This window comes from Oncorhynchus tshawytscha, linkage group LG01 (assembly GCF_018296145.1).
Source record: "Oncorhynchus tshawytscha isolate Ot180627B linkage group LG01, Otsh_v2.0, whole genome shotgun sequence".
Taxonomy (NCBI): domain Eukaryota; kingdom Metazoa; phylum Chordata; class Actinopteri; order Salmoniformes; family Salmonidae; genus Oncorhynchus; species Oncorhynchus tshawytscha.
Window position 1 is genome coordinate 68,773,685 of NC_056429.1, and position 19,524 is coordinate 68,793,208.

Consider the following 19,524-nt stretch of genomic DNA (forward strand, 5'->3'; position numbering starts at 1 on the left):
CAACCCTACGGTGGGCACTCTAACAAATGTACTTTAATTATGCCACTTTAATAATGATGTTTACATATCTTGCACTACTCATCACAGATGTATATACTGTATTTTATATTTTATATTTATATGTACATATTCTTATTCCATCCCTTTACTTAGATTTGTGTGTATAAGGTATTTGTTGTGGAATTGTTCAATTACTTGTTAGATATTGCTGCACTGTCGGAACTAGAAGCACAAGCATTTCGCTACACTCGCAATAACATCTGCTAACCATGTGTATGTGACCAATACAATTTGATTGGATTTGATTTGAAGCACACAGCCAATACAATGTAGGAACGGCTTCGGGACAACTCTTTGAATGTCCTTGAGTGGCCCAGCCAGAGCCCAGACCTGAACCTGATTGAAGATCTCTGAAGACCTGAAAATAGTTATGCAGCAACTCTCCCCATCCAACCTGACAGAGTTTGAGAGGATCTGCAGAGAAGAATGGGACAGACTCCCCAAATAAAGGTGTGCCAAGCTTGTAGCGTCATAAGAAGACTTGAGGCTGTAATCACTGCCAAAGGTGCTTCAACAGGGTCTGAATACTTTTGTAAATGTGATATTTCAGTTTTTTTTTATACATTTGCAAAAATGTCTAAAAACATGTTTTTGCTTTGTCATTATGGGGTATTGTGTGTAGACGTATTCCATTTAAGAATAAGGCTGTAACGTTACAAAATGTGGAAAAAGTCAAGGGGTCTGAATACTTTCTGGAATGCACTGTATACTGAAACAAACATTTCAATTAATTCCTTGACTGAGTTGCCTGGGTGTTTCTGTAAAGCTGACTAGGGAAAATGACATATTAAGATAAGACGGCTATTTTTCTGAAACTGGGAAGGTAGGATCCTTATCTAAAAGGTACTCTAAATAAAAGCATAAAAGTTCATATGCTGTCTCAGCCCCTACATGGCCCATATAAGAGTGTCTAATAAACCCGGCGTGGGGAATTGTAATCAAATGTGCAGCATTTATTTCATTGCTCAAACACTGAAAGACTGCCTCCCCCACTGTGAGGTCTTAAAGTTTTACAAAAAGGAAAGGACACTGAGGGAGTATTAGAGCTGCTACAGGGAGGTATTTAATGGCTGCTCGTGCTGAATCAGTAATGTTAACTGCTTCACACATCTTGAAAAAAATTTGCAAAAATGATTGAAATACTACAGCTTTGAAAAGGGATTTGCATATTCCAACAGCTGACACAGACAGGCCAATTTTAGAGAGAGAGAGAGAGAGAGATTGTTTCATCGCGATGGAAACACACGATTTCCTCTCAATTCAATGCAAGACATCTGTCCTTATCACGCCATTCCAAATGGTGGAGTGTCATCTCAACCAATTTGACATTGAAAAGATGACACCTAAAACACACGTGTGAGTATTCTTTCTGATGAACACTCAGTAACACAGTCAAAATGAGACCCATAAGACCTGTCATAAGAACCCATTACCCGTGGACAAACTTCAGACGAAGAGCTTCATCTGGCCCTCTCTGGCGTTTCAGGGAGCCGACCTGCTGCTTCTTCTCTCTGCTCTGCTGCCTCAGCTGGGGAAGGTCCTCCTTATACACCTGAAACAACCACACACAGTCGTCCTTCTACACCTGCAACAACAACAGTCCCTCATATTGTACGTCATGTCAACCCGCTATCATCCACTTTCCCCACAATCACAAGCAGCTAAGGTTGACTAAATAACATGAATGGTGATCATGTTGACTTCATGCTCCTACAACACATCATATGCTTTACCGAACCATGATATGAAATAGTACAAATAACAAACAATCAACAAAATGAAAAGTGTTGCATGAGGACAAAAATGAAGTCTTAAGAGATGCAGGGACAATAATAATTTTACCCCACACTTTAAACTTTAAACAGGCAACTCATTGATCTGTCATGAAGCAGTGTTGGCACAGCCGGCCATGTATCTCCAGAGCACACATGGCAGCGCTCCGTGTGGTACCAACCCGCATCGTCACGGCAACAAATGCAGATCCAGCTGCCAGTGGAGATAAGGCATGTGATGGATGCCATGGCAACCCAGGCGTTTTCCGACAAATAAAGTCTCAGTCAGCGCTGATCCCATACAAAGCTGCTGATAGGAGCACTCTGCTATTTGAATATATTATCTCCCCTTCCGTCCGCCTCGCAGCCTCTCTCTGCTAACATCAATCAATATCAGAATATCTCCACTCGGCACCTTCACTGACTTTCAGGATGCCTCAGGATCCTCATACAGTATATGGCTGGAGGCATTCTGACTAACAACGGGCCATTCCAATTCAGATTACACTGACTAATGTGGGTTGTTCTAACAATTTATTCTCTCTCTGCCTCATCTACTGTAGGGTATTTAAACAGGGTATTGTTTAAGCCTTGAGTAGTGTGTTCTCTTGGCTCTCATGTTTTTTTTTCAGACACCAGTTTAAATGGGGCATATTCTCCTCTCATTTCATTCAACTGTCATTCTCATATATGAATATAGCATCTTCATTTGATTACCCTGTTGTCGCAGATCATTTCCCTGTGCCGCAGAAAATTCAAATGAGCCTTGTGATTTACATAAATTCACTAAAAACCCACAGTTCTCTTTTTCTCACTAGATCTCACAACTAAACTATAGTCTATCAAAACAAATTTCCGATAAGAAATGATAACTTTTTAAATTATTTTATTATTTTATTACTTAGAACAAACTGGTCAAATTAAGATCCCACAACTGTACTGACACTCGTTCTTTCTCTGCATCATGTAAGACACTCTACCTGTTCCTAATATGGAACTTTCTAAATGTCCCTCATATCGTGTATCATCTTCAACCTGATTTCACCCACTTTCTGTCTGACCCATATAGGACTCCCTCCAGTGTCTGTAAGCTCCACACACCCACCTGTCGGTCGTAGTTGATCTGTGTCTCCTGCTCAATATCAGAGTCCAGCTCCGGGACATCAGACACGTCAGAGTCAGACTCCTCACTGTTCGAGTCTGCATGGCCATCTAGAGGGAACCGATACCAGGAGACAGTGGCAGCAAGCAAACTGATTTCACTGCTGCAACAATCACTCACATAGTCATTACATTGGCTTTTGACAACAGCATGGATATTGTGTACTGTAGTCACTCTAAGGTAGATTAATCATATGAAATAATATTTCATGCACAAATCTACCCAAGAACACTTCAGCACCAGCTCAACATGACAATATGGGATCTCTCATTAGAACCATACAATACATTCTTAAATCAAACCCCCAGGTTCCTCAGGCTAAATACTGTACGTACCTTGTGGTATATTGGTCTCCAGTCCTCCGTTCATGACACCCTCAGGCAGGAACTTCCACTGGAACACAGAGTGGTCAGCCCCTCCGGTGGTCAACACCCACTGCAGGTCGTGAGACCAGTGTACGTTGGTCACGTGGGCAGAGTGGCCAATGTACTTCTTGAATTTTGCCCCTGTTCACAACATCAGGGACAGAAAAACTAGTCAAAATGAAATGAGAAAAGGGGAGTGTGTTCAACATAATTCCCTATCTCATCATTCTATATTTGCATGGGTATTTTTTATTTTAATGACTCCAAAGTAAAAATGGCATGTTGCATATTTAGAACAAAGACATTTACTGACCTTTCTTTAGGCAGGGGAAGCGGAACAGTTTGACCAGACCAAAGTCGTCTCCAGTAACCAGCACAGCACTGCTGTAGTTGGCATCCACAGAGTTGACGTCACTGATGTTGGTGTACTTGGGCCAGATCCCACTCACCTCTGGACCAATCACACTTGTCCACGAGCTCCAGTGGATCCCTTTTACCTCCTCCTTAGTGGTCAGGTGCTTCCCAACTTCAGGGGAGAAAAGCAGGATGGATGACAAACATTGGCAAAATGCATGTATCTTGTAAAACCACCTTGTTGTGCGTAAATAATATTACCTTTAAATAATGTTGACTCTGTTACAACTCTACTAACCTAGCTGCTAAGGTTCTTAGCAGGAACTAAAAGGCAATATGTTTACTCAACAAGTAGGTAAAGGTTACATAAACATGAGACTGAAGGTGTTAACAAACAAACACCCTGTTCCTGTGTTAATGAGGGGTTTAATTGGTGCAAGAAATAAACCAAATAGCAACGTAAACAAAGCCTCAAGCCGGGAGCCCTTTTCTGTCCGAAGCTTGCATCACTTGTGGAGCTCCTTTTTTAATTAGGGTCCTCAGCATGAATATTTGTGTATGTGCGTGCGCGTGTGTGTGTGTCACTGCATGTGCATGCGCGTGGTTTGTTAGTATAACCCCCAGGGAAGAGGGAGCTATCTAGAATCCCTATGGGACAAGTGAAATGAGAAAATCTACCATGCTTCAACACTTGATTGACGACATTCTATTATCGTAATTAATTGACTTTCTAAGAGAATATTCCCTTGGCTTTTATAATTGCAAAATAATGCAATGGTAAAAAGACAGATAAGTGAAGCAGGAAACACAAATAAACAAACACATTGAAGTAATATGTTTGAGGTAAATGTAAGAAATTACCCATTGATGTCAAATATTTTCCCTAATAAATAATAGGAAAATGTAGCAACCAAACTATTTTTTCCCCTCTCTCCTGTCTTCTCTGCAGCATAACCTGTTGCCCTCCTGACTGTCAGTCTAGACAGTCTGCCTGCTGACACTAAACACCCTGGAGCAACGCTGAGTCACTCACTCTGACAGGGCTTTTCACACAGCTCTCCAAAAACAGTGTAGTGTAGTTTGAGAGAGAGAGGTGTGTGTGTTTGTACGTGTGCGTGTGCGTGTGTGTGTGTGCAGACAGTGGTTATGTAGTGGCTGGGAGGCTTGTGCAGCTGACTAGAGTTTTAGACAGTGCCACCTAGAAAGCAGCCTTGCCTGGGAAGAGCCTTGCCTGTGTGACAGACAGAAGAGACAAAAAAGTAGAAAACACATCGATGTTAAAGCCGGATGTGAGGGCTTGTTTGGCGTGGCGCTAAGCTAGCTGTGATCCACCTTCGATTCATGGACCAAATGACTGTTTACTGTCAAGCTGATTGCTGTGTGATCTGTTTACGTGCCTTCTCCCAACAAGGAAACAAGAAACCGCTACATCAGATTCAATCACGGATAGTGTTCCCAGTAAGCTGAGATAATAGGAGTTATACCATGGTTATCATGGCCTAGTTCAGAGAGACACAGGGACAATTTTGTCATTATGAAGCGTTGCTTTTCTGCAAAGTGAGTCACTCTCAAAGTGACAGCAGAATCTATCAAAAGCAAAGCCAAGCTGCCAAAGCACAACATTGTTACAACGTTGCCAAAACGTGGTGGCGGCTGGTGGCGGTGATTCACTCACTTGGCATCCTGTAGAAGAGGCGTTCACCCGCACCGTCGTTGCTCTGGAGGAACTTGCTGTCGATGGACCAGTCCAGGTGGGTGATGAAGCTGGAGGACTTGTTGCACTCGCCCACCTTCTTGTAGCGCTGTGCCACGGCGTACACATCCACCAGGCCGTCATTGGAGCCCACGGCCAGGTAGCTGCCATCCGGAGAGAACTTCATCTCATGGATCACCTCCTTCCTGTCTTTAATGTGCACCACCTCCGTCATGTCCCTGGAAGGGAGGGAGGGAGCGAGGGAGGGAGGGAGGGAGGGAGGGAGGGAAAAGAAGAGTGAATCCCTTGGCTCTAGGCAGGATGCTGGCTGGCTAGCTCATCTATCTAACCAACAGTGAGCAGCAGCAGATGGACTGGGCCCATTCATTGTCATAATGACTCTGAGGCCAGCTGAAACACTGAGAGGGAGCCTCGCCACTAAACTCATCTTCCTGCTGTCTCTCTCTGAGGAGGACGCATTACAATGAACCACCACAGTCTTATCACACCTGCTGCGCCCACCCAAAAGCAATTCCGCAGGCCCAGACTTGATTAACTCATATTTCAAGGGTCATTTTAGATGGGGACATAATTATGTTTTTCTGTCTAAATTGCTCTCTGGTAATGTTAATGTTGGTACGATCACAAAAGGTGGAAGGAAGTATATAATCACAGGACGTATAGACAGTGTGGCTTCGTATTCTTATAATGTGCTGTAATTGTGAATCATAGTGCCAGTGATGTTTGTCCTGACAAATTCCTAACGATTAGATATGGTGAACAGTAATCATAGGGAATAACCTATGGGGAATATCAATGTATACAGTGCAGTGTGTCTCAAACAGCTATATTCAACGATGAGGTCGATAAAAATTCAAAGTAACAAGTCAAACCCTTTTAAACGCACCAGCTCTCAGTCAAAATCATACAACACAACACAACACAGCCCCAGGCAACATAAATTCATCCAATCATAAAAAGCTGCTCCTAATGCTGTAAACCCGTTCTTTTCCGATAGACTAAATGCAAATCAGGAGCACTGTTCACTTCAAAGTGCAGCGTGAGGATTAGCCACTTCAAAACGTATTGATTAACAGCACTGCGGACCAATTTACTATAACCTAATGGAAAGTGCCAGCATACCAACTGAATCTGCTGGGGAGTAAATTAAACTGGGGCCTTCAGTCAGGCTTTAAGTGATGAATTCAGCATCTCATTTGAAGGCTGTTAAAACCAGAGGTTTCGGCCCATGGCGACACTGTAGGCTAAGTTGCATAACTTTATGGCCCTTCTTTACGAGATGTATCTGAAGAGTTTGATGCTGGAAATACTTTTGCCAGCTTTGCTATAATGCAAGTACTTATGAAAGCTAACTAACCAAAGTAAAAACGTTCCTTAATTTCCTAAATTAAATTATTTTCCTAAATGGCCATTTGACTACTGTGAGCTTCCACTGGGGAAAAGGCACTTAAGGTAAATACACACGCTAGTGTTGCAATGTACTTTTTTGTCACAAAATGGGCGGCTCCTTGTAATACGCTCCGGGACTTAACAAGCTTGTGTATTACCTGAAAATTGAGATGCCCGGTATCATTCCTTCCCGCAGCCGTGGGGGCAATGTAGTCTGCTTGGCTCCTTGATCTGATCTATAGGCTATATAGGCTATTCATCAAAGTAGCCTATTTTGCATTGATAACCAAATGTAAATAATCTCAGCGACTGTTCAAACAGTAAACCAAAACAACACAAATCCACCCAAAAGGGTATTTTGTTTATGGGTAATAACAAGTGATTCCAGGCTATTGTGAAATGGTAGAAACTGCTGTAGCCATCTAGCTAGCCATGTGCTTTTTCTCCATGACCAAAACATGATGTTCTATTTTTAGCTGATATCATAATGAATACAACAGCAGCATATCAAACTGGGATACTGTTTTAGGTTACACCAGCAAGTATAAGAACATACACCACCGGTCAAAAGTTTTAGAACACCTACTCATTCAAGGGTTTTTCTTTATTTTTACTAGTTTCTACATTGTAGAATAATAGTGAAGACATCAAAACTATGAAATAACACATATAGAATCATGTAGTAACCAAAAAAAGTGTTAAACCAATGAAAATATATTTTATATTTCAGATTCTTCAAAGTAGCCACCCTTTGCCTTAATGTCATCTTTGCATGCTCTTGGCATTCTCTCAACCAGCTTCATGCGGTAGTCACCTGGAATGCATTTAAATTAACAGGTCTGCTTTCTTAAAATGTAATTTGTGGAATTTCTTTCCTTCTTAATGCGTTTGAGCATTAAGGTAGGGGGGTATACAGATGATAGCACTATTTCGTAAAAGACCAAGTCCATATTATGGCAAGAACAGCTCAAATAAGCAAAGATAAACGATCATTACTTTAAGACTTGAAGGTCAGTCAACACGGAAAATGTCAAGAACTTTGAAAGTTTCTTCAAGTGCAGTTGCAAAAACCATCAAGTGCTATGATGAAACTGGTTCTCAGGAGGACCAGAGTATTGAAAGACCAAGAGTTACCTTCTGCTGCAGAGGATAAGTTCATTAAAAGTTATCAGCCTCAGAAATTGCAGCCTAAATAAATGCTTCACAGAGTTCAAGTAACAGACACATCTCAACATCAACTGTTCAGAGGAGACAGTGTGAATCAGGCCTTCATGGTCCAATTGCTGCAAAGAAACCACTATTAAAGGACACCAATAATAAGAAGAGACTTGCTTGGGCCAAGAAACACGAGCAGTGGACATGACCGGTGGAAATTTGTCCTTTGGTCTGGAGTCCAAATTTGAGATTTTTGGTTCCAACCGCCGTCTTTGTGAGACACGGTGAGGGTGATCGGATGATCTCCGCATGTATATTTCCCACCGTAAATCATGGAGGAGGTATTATGGTGTGGGGGTGCTTTGCTGGTGACATTGTCTGTGATTTACTTAGATTTCAAGGCACACTTAACCAGCATGGCTACCATAGCATTCTGCAGCGATACACCATCCCATCTGGTTTGGGCTTAGTGGGACTATCATTTGTTTTTAAACAGGACAATGACCCAACACACCTCCAGGCTGTGTAAGGGCTATTTTACCAAGAAGGAGCGTGGTGGAGTGCTGCATCAGATGACCTGGCCTCCACAATCCTCCAACCTCAGCCAAATTTACATAGTTTGGGATGAGTCGGAGCGCAGAGTGAAGGAAAAGCAGCCAAAATGTGCTCTACATATGTGGGAAATCCCTTCAAGACTGTTGGGGAGAACACCAAGAGTGTGCAAAGCTGTCATCGAGGCAAAGGGTGGCAACTTTGAAGAATCTGAAATATAAAATATATTTTGATTTGTTTAACACTTTTTTGGTTACTACATGATTCCATATGTGTTATTTCATAGTTTTGATGTCTTCACATTTATTCTACAATGTAGAAAATAGTAACACAATTAAAAGACCCTTGAATGAGTAGGTGTTCTAAAACTTTTGTCCGGTGGTGTATATATATATTTTTAAATTATAACTCAGATTATTTCACATGCAGATGTGGGAGGCTAAAAAACTTAGCTAGCTTGCTATGTTTTTAGACAGGTTAAAGCCTGCTAGCCAGGCTGCCAGCTAGCTAATACTAGCAAGGGAAGATGACTTTTCCTTGCTATCACAAAATTTTAAAAAGTTAAATATGTAAATAATATGCTATCACCTATCACCCCCTTGTGAATGGGAGTGGGACTGGTGAGGATATTATGTTACCAAAAGGTGTCCGCTGCTCCAAAAATCCCACTCCTCCCACACGCACCCACGCACTAGATCACCGGAGGGAAGCTTGTAGTAACCTTTAAGGTGGGTAATAGGAGATGCGTGAACTTGTAGCAGTAAAGGCGGGAGGTGATGGTCCTATACCCAATAGGAGAGTCTGTACTGAACACTGAGCTCTAAAGAAGATTATGAAAGGAGTGCTTGTTGTACTAAAGATTAGTCTAGGGACTACAGGTGTGGTAAGTGGTGCCTGTATTTGGGAACTAAATGTGCAAGACAGTGCGTGCTGTACTGCACTTGCCTCTAGGGACTAAAGGAGGTAGTGATATGGAAGGTGGGAGTTTGTTGTACCTGACACTCGGACCTAAAAGTGTTTGTTTGTGGATGTTTTCTGTAACTGTGAGCTACACGTGTGTGAGTGAGTGGGTGTTAGTTTAACTGACTCTAGGGACTAAAGGTAGGTAGTGAAGGTACATTTTAGCAGTACCTGACTCGGAGCACGGTGAAGGAGCCGTCCTTCATGCCCAGAGCGAGCTGAGAGCCATCGTTGCTGAAGGCCACACTGCGGACTGCCTCCTCCATGTTACAGCGAGCTATCAGGGCATGGTCTGCCAGGCTCCACAACCTGAGAACACCACACATGCAGGCATGCACGCACGCACGCAGCCACGCATGCGCGTGCACACACACACGCGTGCGCACGCACAAACACACACATGCACAAACACACACACACACGCACAAACACACACACAGTCATAACCAATCAGCACAGTTTCAGCTATGAACATGGCTTCTGTAGCCACACCCATTAGAAAGTATTAAGTGAAGAAGATATCACTAGCAGCTAAGTGACTAAGACAGATGTTTTAATGAGCTAGTTACTGCTGCAGGGTGAGGGCTTGAATTAAGGGTTACACTTTATTTTAACAGTCCGTAATAAACCATTTATAAAGCATTTACAAAAAGATTACATAATGGTTACGGTTGGGTTAGGTTATGTTATGTTAAGGGTTAGGGTTAGATAGCGCTCACTTTAGATTAGGGACTGCAAAAATACTTATGATTAATAGATGTTTTATAAATGTGGGCATAATGATTAATGTATGGTTTATTAGGGACCGTTAAAATAAAGTGTTACCAGGCCCACAGAGAACTCTGTCTCTCCTGGTAGAAAGGGGTTGTGTGTGACTTCATTATCAAGTGTCTGTCCCCTGCACAGGCTGGCACTGTGACTTTTCTATAGCTAGCGCTGAACTCTGGGCTAGAACTGTCCCGGTTAGAAATGTGTAGAACAGTGTCTGACAAACTAAGGGCTGTCTGGAGGAGAGGAGAACCAGTGAACCAAGAAGGACGAGTAGTACTACTGGTCAGGGTTCACTGAGTGTATGTAATTAAGATGAAAAGTCTGGATGAAGTGGTACATTAAAATAGACTGAACAGGGATGGTGGCCTGGGTAAACTGAGAAAGGATAAATTAGGGAAGAAAGCTCTGATGATAACTACTGGGTCTATAAAGATGCTAGTGTAAAGATGCTTCTGAGGGAGCTGATGTACGAGCTAAATTACTGCTGGAGTTAAGACTGACCGTACAGATCGGTCATCACTGCCGGTCACAGCAAGCGGTTTCTTGGGGTGGACGTCCAGAGCCCAGAGCTCTCCCTCACAGTGACCCTGCATGATGAGCAGAGGCTTGTCTCTGTCCCGAACCATCACCTCAAAGATCTCACTGTCCTGCGTCCCCGCCAGGATACGGTCTGCCCTCCAACACACACTACGGATAGACAGCCCTGAGAGGGAGGAGGGAGGGGGAGGGATGGATGGAGGGAGAGAAAAAAAGAAAGAGGGATGGAGAGAGACAGAGGATGAGAAAGACACCGCAAATAATGAATGCTCTGTCGTGTAAAACCAAAGAAGGGGATTGAATACAATCACACCCGTTCTTCAGCAGGTGATGAAGGGTAGCATCTAATCCATTTCATTGTGTATTACACTTCAATCCAGAGATAGAAACTATTACGTTCAGACAACTTTCAGGTGGCAAGTTTTTCACAGAGTGATGTGTGACTAATACAGGTAGACTTTCATTTCAGGAGAGAGAAATGAAGTAGACAACTCTAGAGGGAGGAACAGATTGAGCTGCTACAGTGAAGGCACTTCAAGCAACAAGACATCAGCAAGACATCACCCAATGCAAGACATCACCCAATGCCCCTCATTAATACTAAATAGTCTTTAACTCAGTCAGGAAAAGCACAGCTACAAATCCTCAGGCTCTTCCTAAAACAACACCTCACTAACATCACACAATATGACAAATATATATAAAAATACATGGCAACCAGAAACCAGCTACAGCCAATATAGAGATGTAGGATCTTAATTTTAGCCAGTTTGCTACAGCAGAAAAATAATCCTGTAGCAACAGGAAATGTGAATTATAATTCATGTACATTTTTGTAGGGGTTGATGAATGTTTTGTTAGGGCAAATCAAGTCGGAAATTTCAAAATGGCAATTACAGATTTTAGAAGCCTTTTAAAAACTCAAATACACTACAAAAGTGATCAAATTAAGATCCTACATCTGTATAGGCTAACAGAATACCTGGCAACCGAAACCAGTCTCATAATCTGTGTGTATGGACAGAATCCCTGGCAACCGGAGTAACATGAACTAGAGTTAATTGGCTGCACAATACACTTCAGCTTTGACACCCTGGGGGGATAACCATTTCTAAAAAGTAATTAATGTGGATTCTTATCTCAGATTTCCTCTCACTAAAACTGATCCATAGTTAGGAATCAAACCTTCACTGGGACTCAAACTTTCAAGAACAGAAGTAGGAAATCCCTTAATACGGAGGATACACAAATCATTGGGATTTCTAATCTAGAGGTTCTAATCTAGAGCCACAAACTGTTACGAAGGTTTTTGGCATTTCTACTCATTTCTCAGATTTGGTCCTTCTGCAATAGTCTATGTGCCGGGGGGCTGAGGTCAGTCTGTTACATCTGGTGTAATTCTCCTGTCTTATCAGGTGTCCTGTGTGAATTTAATTATCTCTCTCTCCCTCTCTCCCTCCCCTCCCGGAGGACCTGAGCTCTAGGATCATGCCTCAGGACTAGCTGACCTGATGACTCCTGGCTGTCCCCAGTCCACCTGGTCGTGCTGCTGCTCCAGTTTCAACTGTTCTGACTGCGGCTAGGGAACCCTGACCTGTTCACCGGACGTGCTTCTGTGTCCCGGACCTGCTGCTTTGACTCTCTCTCTCTTTACCACATCTGCTGTCTTGACCTCTGAATGCTCGGCAATGAAAAGCCAACAGACATTTACACCTGAGGTACTGACCTTGCTGGTCATCTATGAACGTTTGAACATCTTGAAGAACAATCTGGCCTTAAATGGCCATGTACTCTTATACTTTCTACCCGGCACAGCCAGAAGAGGAATGGCCACCCCTCAGAGCCTGGTTCCTCTCTAGGTTTCTTACTAGGTTCTTGCCTTTCTAGGGAGTTTTTCCTAGCCACCGTGCTTCTACATTTGCATTGCTTTGGGGTTTTAGGCTGGGTTTCTGTGTAGCACTGTAAAAAGGGCATTCTAAAAAAAATTGATTGACTTGTGTTTGGAAAAGATGGGTTGCGTGTTTTGCATGTTATTTTGACATTAATACGGGTCACATATCACTTTGCAAACAATGTAAATAAATCAATAATAATAATAGAGTTAATAAAGCTGCGTACAAACTTGGTATTTTTTGCTTCTTGAGTAAGGCAGCTCCAAATTGCAGGTGTTTCAGCCTAGCTCAGTGATTTCTGTGGTGGGGGGGGCAGCCAGCGGAAAATACGGAGCATAGCGGTTGGTAATGTTCTCTAGTTGCGCCGTGATTGGCTCAGTGTTCTGTCACTCATGGGGACACTATGTCCCCAGCACATCTAAGGGTAGAGCTCGAAAATTCCAGCCCCTTGGATGCTCCCATAGAGTTATATTAGAAGTGCCCATCCAAGAAGTCTCAAGGTCATTGGCCACAGATAAAATGATGTCAAATAATGTTATATCTACAGCAGCTTTGATTGGACTGTTCATATCAACATCATACTTTCAAAAGTCATGAATCTAGTAGACAATCTACTGGCAAATGCTTTTTAATCCTTGTCATATGAAGAGAAATAATGAAGAGAAATCTATCGGTGCTCATTGGCCATTGGACATAAACACTACACAACAAGTTGGAAATCACAAATTCAACAGTGAGTAATTTAGAAGGAATCAGTTGCTAACTGCAAGCATCACAAAGCAATCGCTGGTCTGCTATTCAGTGGAGTAGGTGTGTGGTCCCAAGTCTGAAAAAGCTTAAAAACATTCAACATTGGCCATGCTGTCAATCCAGCATGACTTCTGCCACGCTCAAAACAACTGGAAACTCAGAAATGAAAAATCTCTTTCTAGAGCTCTGACCTGAAGATCACTGATGATGAATCATGATTCAACCTTGTTTTTTTCCCGAGTTCCCAGTTGTCTTGAAAGCTCCATAAATCCAGAGAATGCCAGACGTTGATGACAAAGTTTGATGACAAAATTTGCCCCATGAAGGACAGCCGTGCCACCTTCCTGTTCAAGTGAGTACAGCACAACAAGATGAGTCCAAAAATGTCTTGTATGCTGTTGCATAAATTATGTTATATCCCAGGGAGATATGTATACTCTAGCTAAGAAAGTAATACTATGTGTATGTTGTGTAGTAAGTTGTTAGTAGCCCATGTGCCTCACCCTAATAATTTGGTCCCTTTCCCCTTTTAATTTCACCTACTGTTCTGATTTGGTGGTGCACATGTAGCCTATAGCCTGTTTTAGAGAAATGTAATCATTGAATATTGTAATCATCATTGTCTGCTTATATGCCCCCTTTATTTATCCTACGGTTCTGACTTGATGTACAGAGAGAACAATGTAAGAACGGCCATTGTTCTGAATCCTGTCGCTGTACATTTCAAAAGTGCTGATCAAATAGAGCGGCACATTTTGCTCTTAATTGTAATCAGAGGGTTCATATAAATACTATGCATGCCAGTCTCTCTTCGCTAAGAGTTGAGGAGAGACAGACTGCATCACTTCTTCTTTTTATAAGAAACATTAATGTGTCAAAAATCCCAAATTGTTTGCATAGTCAAGTTACACACAGCTCTGACACACACACTTATCCCACCAGACATGCCACCAGGGGTCTTTTCACAGTCCCCAAATCCAGAACAAATTCAAGAAAGCGTACAGTATTATATAGAGCCCTAATTGCATGGGAACTTCCTTCTATCTCATATTGCTCAAATTAACAGCAAACTTGGTTTAAAAAACAGATAAAGCAACACCTCACGGCACAACGCCTCTCCCCTATTTGATCTAGATAGTTTGTGTGTATGTATTGATATGTAGGCTACATGTGCCTTTAATTTTTTTTAATGTAGTTCTGTCCTTGAGCTGTTCTTGTCTATTGATGTTCTGTATTACTCATTCTGTATTATGTTTCATGTTTTGTGTGGACCCCAGAAAGAGTAGCTGCTGCTTTTGCAACAGCTAATGGGGATCCTAATAAAATACCAAATACCAAATTGTTGCATTGACTATGTCAGTCCTAGCACTCCCATTAATGTCTTAATCGAAATTACGGATTGCCTCTTATCCGCTCGTCGTTCCCTTCTGCCATAGTTTGTACATCTCAATTGTCAGTAGAAACCACATTTTGTTTAAGCAAGTCAGCCATATCAGCAATGTTTTTTATATATCAGCAATGTTTTTATATATCAGCAATGTTTTTTTTAAAGGCAGTAAATGAGGCTGAATGAACTATTTTACTACAAGACAAGGCTCCGCTGATAGCCAGGTGTAGCAGTGGTAAGATGTTGGGACTCTGCTTTTACGACAGCTTTATGTAGGCCCTAACAGTTTGTGGGCACCGATATAGTGAAATTAATCAAATCAAATCAAATCAAATATTTGTCACGTGCGCCAAATACACCTTACAGCGAAATGCTTACTTACAGGCTCTAACCAGTAGTGAAAAAAAGGTATGAGTTCAAATCAAATCAAATTTATTTGTCACATACACATGGTTAGCAGATGTTAATACGAGAGTAGCGAAATGCTTGTGCTTCTAGTTCCAACAATGCAGTAATAACCAACGAGTAATCTAACCTAACAATTCCAAAACTACTACCTTATACACACAAGTGTAAAGGGATAAAGAATATGTACATAAAGATAAAGATAGATGAACAATAGGTTAGTAAAGAAATAAAACAACAGTAAAAAGACAATATACAGTAGCGAGGCTACATACAGACACCGGTTAGTCAGGCTGATTGAGGTAGTATGTACATGTAGATATGGTTAAAGTGACTATGCATATATGATGAACAGAGAGTAGTGTATTGTTTAGTGTTGTGTAGTGTTGTGTAGTGGCTTTAAAAAAAAGTTTTTGCTTCACAAACATTTACATGTTAAAATTGCCACTGGTTACAATACTTTGACTGGCCAACAAACACCCAACAATGCCATTATCTAATCCCAGGGTGTACCCGGTGTCTGTGGGGCTTTCAGATATTAGTATTCCCCACTGCTGGGGCTGGCTGGGGACACAGAGCTTTTCTCTGCTTTAACCACAGACAGCCAGGCAGCCACTGCTCAGAACAGAGGAGGAGAACAGAGGAGCAGAGGAAGGGAAGAGAGAAGACCCTCATTGATAATACATGAGTGCCACTGATGGTTTCCTCAATTTAGCAGGAGGCATAGAGCAACAGGAATCCACATGAAAATGCTATGAAAAAGGAGAGTTTACTAAATGTCATCTGTCAGGTTTAGATTTAGGTTTAGATTTTGTTTTTGTGATCTTAACTTCTCTATTCTGTTTTATCCATACCTCACAGTCAAACTCTCTCAGGCCCCTAGAATATAACCATCTTTCGTTTCTCTGTCTAATTGGACTAACATGGCCTGCTCTGGCTCAGATGAATGGAAATGGATGAGTGGCATATTTGAACTTAGCGGTCTCTCTCTCTGTCGGTCTCTCTCTCTGTCCTCTGTATCTGTTCCCAGTCAACAGATGTCAATGATACATCCACAGGGACAGGCTAATAAATCATCATGGCAGGGCTCTCAATGAGCTAAACACACATCGGCCTCTATTAGGCAGCACAAACACACTGACTGAAGTGACCTACACATTATCCCTGGTTACAGTATTTTACCCCCTGTACAAATACATCAGTGTCTGGATCGACCTACTCACACACCTCTGCCACAGAAGCGTGGACTCTGACCCTTAAATCCATAGACAGCACAGTGCACACACAACCCTGTGTGCTTAGATGGATCTCCTCATAAGGATGTGCCTCTTATCCTCTGTCTCTCCATCACCCAGTTACCCTAATTGCCCATCATACTCCAGGGACAAGCACAAACATGCAGACTATGACATGGTTTGATCAGCTGTGGCCCCTGACGTCCCCCACGAGCCTGTGAAGGGCCTGCCTGCAAATGCACACAGTTTAGACTGTGATGTTTAATTGATGAGAGGGCTAACACTCACCAGCCATTTAGCCCCATGCTACCTTCACACCTGCTCCTGTCTGTATCAATTCAAGTATTGAATACAGAATAGGGCTGGAAATTGCCAGGGACCTCACGATACGATATTATCACGATACATAGCTGCCGATACGATATGTATTGCGATTTTTCCGATTCTATAATTGTGTTCATTGCCCTTAGCTTATGCCTGCCCATACCATAACCCCAGAACTATGACAACAGTAAACCGCTCACCCACACAACGCCATACACGCTGCCTGCCATCACCCTGGTACAGTTGAAACCGGGATTCATCCGCGAAGAGCATACTTCTCCAGCGTGCCAGTGGCCATTGAAGGTGTGCATTTGCCACTGACGTCAGTTACGATGCCAAACTGCAGTCAGGTCAAGACCCTGCTGAGGACGATGAGGCACGCAGATGAGCTTCCCTTAGATGGTTTCTGATAGTTTGTGCAGAAAGTATTTGGTTGTGTAAACCCACAGTTTCATCAGATTTCTGAGTGGCTGGTCTCAGACCATCCCGCAGATGAAGATGGCTGATGTGGAGGTCCTGGGCTGGCCTGGTTACACATGGTTTTGCGGTTGTGAGGCCGGTTGGATGTACTGTCCAATTCTCTAAAACGACGTTGGAGGCAGCTTATGGTAAATAAATGAACATTCAATTTTCTGGCAACATCTCTAGTGGACATTCCTGCAGTCAGCATGCAATTGCACGCTTGCTCAAAACTTGAGACATCTGTGGCATTGTGTTGTGTGACAAAACCGCACATTTTAGAGTGGCCTTTTATTGTCCCCAGCACAAGTGACACATGTTTAATGATCATGCTGTTTAATCAGCTTCTTGATATGCCACACCTATCAGGTGGATGGATAATCTTGGCAAAGTAGAAATGCTCACTAACAGGGATGGAAACAAATTTGTGCACACCATTTGAGAGAAATAAACTATTTGTGCGTTTGGAAAATTTCTGGGATCTTTTATTTCAACTCATGAAACACTTGACATGTTGTGTTTATATTTTTGTTCAGTATAATGTCGTCCAAAATGATATTGCGATATGTTACTGTATGATCATACATCACAGGTAGAGCCAACCAACGTGGACATATCACATTTCATCTGTATGCAGTTGGGGTTACAAACCATTATATATTATCACCAAGAGCTGGTAGTTAAACCAGGTTCCTGAGGCCTACCTTTATACCCCTGCTCAGCCTCCCGAAGGTCGATCTTGGTGATAGGCTTGAAGTCCAGATCCCAAAGCCTGACACAACCGTCACGTCCCCCCGTGGCGAAGCCCTCCTCACAGGCATACATGCTGAAGATCCCAGCCTACACACAGTGCAGTCAACTTTAGTCATAGGCAGGGGGATTATCAAACGGTTCTGTGCATAGAAAAAGGTACTTGGAAAGGAATATGATTTCAATAGGAATGTGGGTCAAAAGTCTATTTCCGTATTGGAGACACAAAAAGGGGGCAATATCATTATTTTCAATGCTTTTAAAGGCCTTAGAGATTTACAAAGAAGGTTTCAGGGTAGGGATGCAGAGGGAGGGAAGGAGAATTGAGTAAGGGGGATTGAGTTGCTTCAGTGTAGGGGTGTAAGAGATTATAGGCATGAGAGGGATGGGGTTTAGCTGGAGCGGGTGTTTGGATGTCTGGAAGTGTACAATCAATGGGTCTTGAGAATTAGAGTGACGTATTTCACTCACTCCATGAGCGGCTTGCACCGTGCGTAAAAGGTTCAGTCCTTTCCACACGTAGATATCCCCATTCAACGCCCCAGAGTATGTGACATCATCTTTAGCCGATGCCACACACAAAATGGTCTGTAGATCCCCCGTCTTCCCGAATATCCCCCGTTTGGGCGTCAACGCATTGCCACAGAGAGCCCAGAACTAGAGACATGGAGAGGGGGAAGCGAGTGAAAGGAGAAGGAGAGATGAGACAGGAAATGAGAGAGATGTACAAGTAGGCATAGGTAGGGGAAGGAAAGGCGAGGCAAGATAATTAGAGAGGTGAAGAGAAAGGTGGATAAAAAAGGCAATGGGAGGAAAGAAAAAAGAACATAAGGTGGATGATGACAGGAAAGGATAGAGGGTAGAGAGAGAGAGAACATGAGCTCAGAGATCAGCTGCTGTCACCGTGCGTTTGGAGAACCGTTGCTCTAAATCACGACTGCTCATTTGCCAGCCTGATCACCTCAGGGTAGATAGCATGGGGCTTATTTCTAATAAAGCTCACAGCGGTCAGTTAAGAAGATTCCCTGTCCATGAAAGCTGTTTTATGGCCAAAAGGCACAATAGGCTCAACTATTTAGTTCTCGTACCATAACTGGATATGCATAAATATATTGATACATATACAAACAAAACAACAAGAAAACTGATTGTCCATTGCTACTGTGTGTGAGGCATATGTATTTACATATTTATTGTAAACTGAGGGCTCTTCTGTAAGTTCAGTGTTGTGTGTTTTTTTGTGCGTGTGTGTGTGTGTGTTTGTGTGCTTGTGTGTACAGTAGGAGACAGCCCTTCCGGAGGGGAATGACAGAACAGATTACTGCTTTTGACTGAATAGAAACTGGCGTCCTCCAACTGCTCTTCACGCGTACCCATTGAAAACAATATGCCCCAGTCCCCCTAACACCACTTTCTCATTCTACTGCTAGAATATCCGATAGCGCCCTACTTACTCCTCCACTGACAACATGTCATATTGTTTATGAGGTTGTTCCAAAGGCAGCTTTAAACAACAACCGTATAAACGTAT

The 19,524-nt window shown here is 42.5% G+C and overlaps 1 protein-coding gene across 1 annotated transcript in view; it reads right to left on the reverse strand.

The window, feature by feature from the left end:
* LOC112260939 (echinoderm microtubule-associated protein-like 6) overlaps positions 1–19,524 on the reverse strand; it is an 84,306-nt gene that overhangs the window by 35,311 nt on the left and 29,471 nt on the right. The window contains exons 5-13 of the mRNA XM_042328309.1: positions 18,465–18,650; positions 17,948–18,083; positions 10,756–10,957; positions 9,655–9,792; positions 5,389–5,645; positions 3,673–3,885; positions 3,330–3,500; positions 2,938–3,044; positions 1,494–1,612 (exon numbers count right to left, since the gene is read on the reverse strand). Of these exons, the coding sequence (XP_042184243.1) occupies positions 1,494–1,612; positions 2,938–3,044; positions 3,330–3,500; positions 3,673–3,885; positions 5,389–5,645; positions 9,655–9,792; positions 10,756–10,957; positions 17,948–18,083; positions 18,465–18,650 (1,529 nt within the window). The remainder of the gene's footprint in view (positions 1–1,493; positions 1,613–2,937; positions 3,045–3,329; positions 3,501–3,672; positions 3,886–5,388; positions 5,646–9,654; positions 9,793–10,755; positions 10,958–17,947; positions 18,084–18,464; positions 18,651–19,524) is intronic.